Below are 6,094 nucleotides of genomic sequence, written 5' to 3'. Positions count from 1 at the left end.
GGCCGGATCCGCCACCTCTCCACCACCTCCAGCACCTCCCCGGCGTCCCGGTGCAGGACTTACCAAACCCCCCGGGCACGATTCGGGTGCCGGCCCCCAAACCACCGATTCCACCTCTCATCTCTCCTTTTCTCTCTCTCTCTCTCGCAGGGGGACTCGCCGGCCGCCCGACGACGCCGACGGGGACCAGCACGGCCTGAGGCAGCGGGATGGGAACGAGGAGCGGCCCCGCCCCGGCGCCCTGAGCCCCCCTCGGAGCCGGAGCCGCGCCGGGCGCCGCGACCCCCCCGGGCAGCAGCGGCAGCAGCAGCAGCAGCAGCAGCAGCAGCGTGTGAGCGGGACAGGATGATGAGCGGACAATGATGATGGCCAGGAAGCAGGACGCCCGCATTCCCACCTACAACGTGAGCGTGGTGGGGCTGTCCGGCACCGAGAAGGAGAAGGGGCAGTGCGGCGTCGGCAAGTCCTGCCTCTGCAACCGCTTCGTGCGGCCCAGCGCCGACGAGTTCCACCTGGACCACACGTCGGTGCTGAGCACCAGTGACTTCGGGGGCAGGGTGGTCAACAATGACCACTTCCTCTACTGGGGGGAGGTGGTGCGGGCGCTGGAGGAGTGCGTGGACTGCAAGATGCACGTGGTGGAGCAGACGGAGTTCATCGACGACCAGACCTTCCAGCCCCACCGCAGCACGGCCCTGCAGCCCTACATCAAGAGGGCGGCGGCCACCAAGCTGGCGTCGGCGGAGAAGCTCATGTACTTCTGCACCGACCAGCTGGGGCTGGAGCAGGACTTCGAGCAGAAGCAGATGCCCGACGGGAAGCTGCTGGTGGACGGGTTCCTGCTCTGCGTCGACGTCAGCCGGGGCATGAACAGGAACTTCGACGACCAGCTCAAGTTCGTGTCGAACCTCTACAACCAGCTGGCCAAGACCAAGAAGCCCATCGTGGTGGTGCTGACCAAGTGCGACGAGGGCGTGGAGCGCTACATCCGCGACGCCCACGCCTTCGCCCTCGGCAAGAAGAACCTGCAGGTGGTGGAGACCTCGGCCCGCTCCAACGTCAACGTCGACCTGGCCTTCAGCACCCTGGTGCAGCTGGTGGACAAGAGCCGGGGCAAGGCCAAGATCATCCCCTACTTCGAGGCGCTGAAGCAGCAGAGCCAGCAGATCGCGGCGGCCAAGGACAAGTACGAGTGGCTCGTGAGCCGCATCGTCAAGAGCCACAACGAGGCCTGGGCCAACGTGAGCCGCAAGATGCAGCCGTCGCCCGAGTACCAGGACTACGTGTACCTGGAGGGCACGCAGAAGGCCAAGAAGCTCTTCCTGCAGCACGTGCACCGCCTCAAGCAGGAGCACATCGAGCGCCGGCGCAAGACCTACCTGGCCCTGCTGCCCCAGGCCTTCGACGCCCTCATCCCCGACCTGGACGAGATCGACCACCTGGGCCGGGGCAAGGTGGAGAAGCTGCTGGAGGCCAAGCCCGACTTCCTCAAGTGGTTCGTGGTGCTGGAGGAGACGCCCTGGGACGCCACGAGCCACGTGGACAACGTGGAGAACGAGCGCATCCCCTTCGACCTGATGGAGACGCCGCCCGCCGAGCAGCTCTACGAGGCCCACCTGGAGAAGCTGAGGAACGAGCGGAAGCGGGCGGAGATGAGGAGGGCCTTCCGGGAGAACCTGGAGACGTCGCCCTTCATCACGCCCGGGAAGCCCTGGGAGGAGGCTCGGAGCTTCATCATGAACGAGGACTTCTACATGTGGCTGGAGGAGCCCGTGTACATGGACATCTACGGCAAGCACCAGAAGCAGATCATAGACAAGGCCAAGGAGGAGTTCCAGGAGCTGCTCCTGGAGTACTCGGAGCTGTTCTACGAGCTGGAGCTCGACGCCAAGCCCAGCAAGGAGAAGATGGGCGTCATCCAGGACGTGCTGGGCGAGGAGCAGCGCTTCAAGGCCCTGCAGAAGCTGCAGGCCGAGCGCGACGCCCTCATCCTCAAGCACATCCACTTCGTGTACCACCCCACCAAGGAGACGTGCCCCAGCTGCCCCGGCTGCGCGGACTCCAAGGTGGAGCAGCTGCTCGGCTCCCGCTTCATCCGGCCCTCGGAGCGCAACCAGAAGAACCTGCTGCTGGACTCCAACATCGACAGGATCAACCTGGTGATCCTGGGCAAGGACGGGCTGGCGCGGGAGCTGGCCAACGAGATCCGGGCGCTGTGCACCAACGACGACAAGTACGTCATCGAGGGCAAGATGTACGAGCTGTCGCTGCGGCCCATCGAGGGCAACGTGCGGCTGCCCGTCAACGCCTTCCAGACGCCCACCTTCCAGCCCCACGGCTGCCTGTGCCTCTACAACTCCAAGGAGTCGCTGTCCTACGTGGTGGAGAGCATCGAGAAGAGCCGCGAGTCCACCCTGGGCCGCCGGGAGAACCACCTGGTGCACCTGCCCCTGACGCTCGTCCTGGTCAACAAGAGGGGCGACGCCAGCGGGGAGACCCTGCACAGCCTGGTCCAGCAGGGCCAGCAGATCGCCAGCAAGCTCCAGTGCGTCTTCCTGGACCCGGCCTCGGCCGGCATCGGCTACGGCCGCAACATCAACGAGAAGCAGATCAGCCAGGTCCTCAAGGGCCTGCTGGACTCCAAGCGCAACCTCAACCTCGTCGGCTCCACGCCGGGCCTCAAGGAGCTGGCGGACGTGGACCTGCGCATCGTCATGTGCCTCATGTGCGGGGACCCCTTCGGCGCCGACGACGTGCTGCCGCCCCTGCTGCAGGCCCAGGCCTGCCGGCCGGCGCCGGGCAGCGGCTCCTCGGTGCTGCTGGAGCTGCCCGTGGGGCCCCACAAGCGGCGCACGGAGCTGTCGCTGCTGTCCTACCACGCGTCCTTCGGCGTGCGCAAGAGCCGCCTGGTGCACGGCTACATCCTCTTCTACTCGGCGCGGCGCCGGGCGTCGCTGGCCATGCTGCGGGCCTTCCTCTGCGAGGTGCAGGACATCGTGCCCGTGCAGCTCGTGGCGCTCACCGACGGCTCCGCCGACATCCTGGACAACGACGTGAGCCGCGAGCAGCTGGCGGAGGGCGAGGAGATCGCCCAGGAGATCGACGGGCGCTTCGCCGCCGTGTCCTGCGGCCAGCCCGCCCAGCACAAGCTGGAGCTCTTCCAGCCCTTCTTCAAGGACGTGGTGGAGAAGAAGAACATCGTGGAGGCCGCCCACATGTACGACAACGCGGCCGAGGCGTGCAGCACCACCGAGGAGGTGTTCAACTCGCCCCGCGCCGGCTCCCCCCTCTGCAACTCCAACCTGCAGGACTCGGAGGAGGACGCGGAGCCCCCCGGCTACAGCCCCTTCCGGGAGGAGCCCGCCGTGCCCGCCCTGCCCAAGGACCACTCGAAGCTCTCCATGGAGCTGGAGGGCAACGACGGGCTGTCCTTCATCTCCGTCGTGAGCACTTTCGAGAGCAAGCTGAACAACAAAGTACCTCCCCCGGTGAAGCCCAAGCCCCCCGTGCACTTCGACCTCAAGGGCGACCTCTCCTACCTGGAGCAGGGCCACCGGGACGGGCAGAGGAGGTCGGTGTCCTCCTCGGGCTGGCTGCCCGCCGACTGCTTCGACCCCTCGGACTACGCCGAGCCCATGGACGCCGTGGTGAAGCCGCGCAGCGAGGAGGAGAACATCTACTCGGTGCCCCACGACAGCACCCAGGGCAAGATCATCACCATCCGCAACATCAACAAGGCGCAGTCCAACGGCAGCGGCAACGGCTCGGACAGCGAGATGGACACGAGCTCCCTGGAGCGCGGCCGCAAGGCCCCGGCCGCCGCCAAGCCCGCCCTGTACCGGGCGCGGTGCCCGCGGCTCGGCCGCTTCGCCGGCTACCGGCCCAGCCTCAGCCTGGGCAGCGACGACGAGCTGGGGCCCATCATCCGCAAGAAGGAGGAGGAGCAGAGCTCCCAGGGCTGCTACAAGGGCGACAACGCCGTCATCCCCTACGAGGCGGCCGACGGGGAGGACCCGCGCAGGAGGAACATCCTGCGCAGCCTCAGGAGGACCACCAAGGTCTGTCCTGGGGTTGGGAGTGGTGGGGTGGGGTTCGGGGGTCCTGGAGAAGTTGGTTTTTGGGTCAGGGAATGTTCTGAGTTGGGAGGGATCCATGAGGATCATGGAGCCCAGCTCTGGAGGGGATGGTCCATCCAGGAGGAGGAACATCCTGCGCAGCCTCAGGAGGACCACCAAGGTCTGTCCTGGCTAAGGGGGGGTCTGGGGGTGGTGGAAATCACTCCTGGTTGGATCAGGGAATGTTCTGGGTTGGGAGGGACCCAAGAGGGTTGTGGAGCCCAACTCTGGAGGGGATGGTCCATCCAGGAGGAGGAACATCCTGCGCAGCCTCAGGAGGACCACCAAGGTCTGTCCTGGGGTTGGGGGTGGTGGGGTGGGGTTTGGGGGTCCTGGAGAAGTTGGTTTTGGGTCAGGGAATGTTCCAAGAGGGTTGTGGAGCACAACTCTGGGGGGAATGATCCATCCAGGAAGTTGAATATCGTGTGCAGCCTCAGGAGGACCACCAAGGTGTGTCCTGGGGCTGGGGGTGGTGAGGTGGGGTTTGGGGGTCCTGGAGAAGTTGGTTTTGGGTCAGGGAATGTTCTGGGTTGGGAGGGATCCATGAGGATCATGGAGCCCAACTCTGGAGGGGATGGTCCGTCCAAGGGGTCACTGGTGTGGATGGTGGCACCAGTTGGTCACTGGTGGTGTCCCCCAGGGGTCGGTGGTGGGGAAGGTGGCACCACTTGGTCACTGGTGGTGTCCCCCAGGGGTCACTGGTGGGCACAGTGGCACCAGTTGCTCACTGGTGGTGGCACCAGTTGGTCACTGGTGGGGAAGGTGGCACCAGTTGGTCACTGGTGGGGAAGGTGGCACCAGTTGGTCACTGGTGGTGCCTCCAAGGGGTCAGTGGTGGGGATGGTGGCACCAGTTGGTCACTGGTGGTGTCCCCCAGGGGTCACTGGTGGGGGTGGTGGCACCAGTTGGTCACTGGTGGGGATGGTGGCACCAGTTGCTCACTGGTGGTGGCACCAGTTGGTCACTGGTGGGGAAGGTGACACCAGTTGGTCACTGATGGTGGTACCAGTTGGTCACTGGTGGTGTCCCCCAGGGGTCACTGATGGGGATGGTGGCACCAGTTGATCACTGGTGGGGAAGGTGACACCAGTTGCTCACTGGTGGTGTCCCCCAGGGGTCACTGGTGGGGAAGGTGGCACCAGTTGCTCACTGGTGGTGGCACCAGTTGGTCACTGGTGGTGTCCCCCAGGGGTCAGTGGTGGGTGTGGTGGCACCAGTTGCTCACTGGTGGGGAAGGTGACACCAGTTGGTCACTGGTGGGCACAGTGACACCATTTGGTCACTGGTGGTGGCACCAGTTGCTCACTGGTGGCATCCCCCAGGCACAGAAATTATTAAAAAGACCCAACCCCCCCCCCGAAATGGAGAAGAGCCCCCAAAATACCAAACCCGGGATAACCCAGTAAAAACCATTCCCGAATTCCCGCAGAAACCAAAGCCCAAGGCGAGGCCCTCGGTCACCAAGAGCACGTGGGAGAGCAGCTACTTCGGGGTGCCCCTGGCCAGCGTCGTGTCCCCCGAGCGGCCCATCCCCGTCTTCATCGAGCGCTGCATCGAGTACATCGAGGCCACGGGTGAGGGAACCCCATTCCAGGGGATTTTTGGGAAGGGCCGGGACCGTCCCGGCCTCCCTCGCTGTCCCCCGGGAGGAGGAGGGTTTGTTGTTCCCTGGAGAACCACCAGCCTCGGGCTTTTGGGTCCCATCCCAGACCCTTCAGGGCTGATCCTGTTGGTGGGACCTTTTTTGGGCTCATCAGGTTTTTGGGAAGCATCAAACTCTTCCCTGGACCCTTCATCATTCCCTGGGAGAAGGAGCCTTTGTTATTCCCTGGAGAAACACCAACCTCGGGCTTTTGGGTCCCATCGCAGACCTTTCAGGGCTGATCCTGTTGGTGGGACCTTTTTTGGGCTCCACAGGATTTTTGGGAAGCATCAAACTCTTCCCTGGATCCTTCATTCTTCCCTGGATCCTTCATCAT

The 6,094-nt window shown here is 64.6% G+C and overlaps 1 protein-coding gene across 1 annotated transcript; it reads left to right on the top strand.

Moving 5' to 3' along the window:
* Positions 1-297: 297 nt before the first annotated feature.
* Positions 298-5,771, top strand: ARHGAP35 (Rho GTPase activating protein 35; the record flags this gene model as incomplete). The annotated part of the gene is made up of 2 exons (XM_017840045.1): positions 298-4,058; positions 5,545-5,771. Coding segments are annotated over exons 1-2 (3,926 nt in total), but the record flags the coding sequence as incomplete, so codon positions are not given.
* Between the last annotated feature and the right edge of the window lie 323 nt (positions 5,772-6,094).

This window comes from Lepidothrix coronata, unplaced genomic scaffold (assembly GCF_001604755.1).
Source record: "Lepidothrix coronata isolate B3197 unplaced genomic scaffold, Lepidothrix_coronata-1.0 Scaffold728, whole genome shotgun sequence".
NCBI classification, from domain to species: Eukaryota; Metazoa; Chordata; class Aves; order Passeriformes; family Pipridae; genus Lepidothrix; species Lepidothrix coronata.
This window is presented reverse-complemented; position numbering and strand designations above follow the sequence as displayed.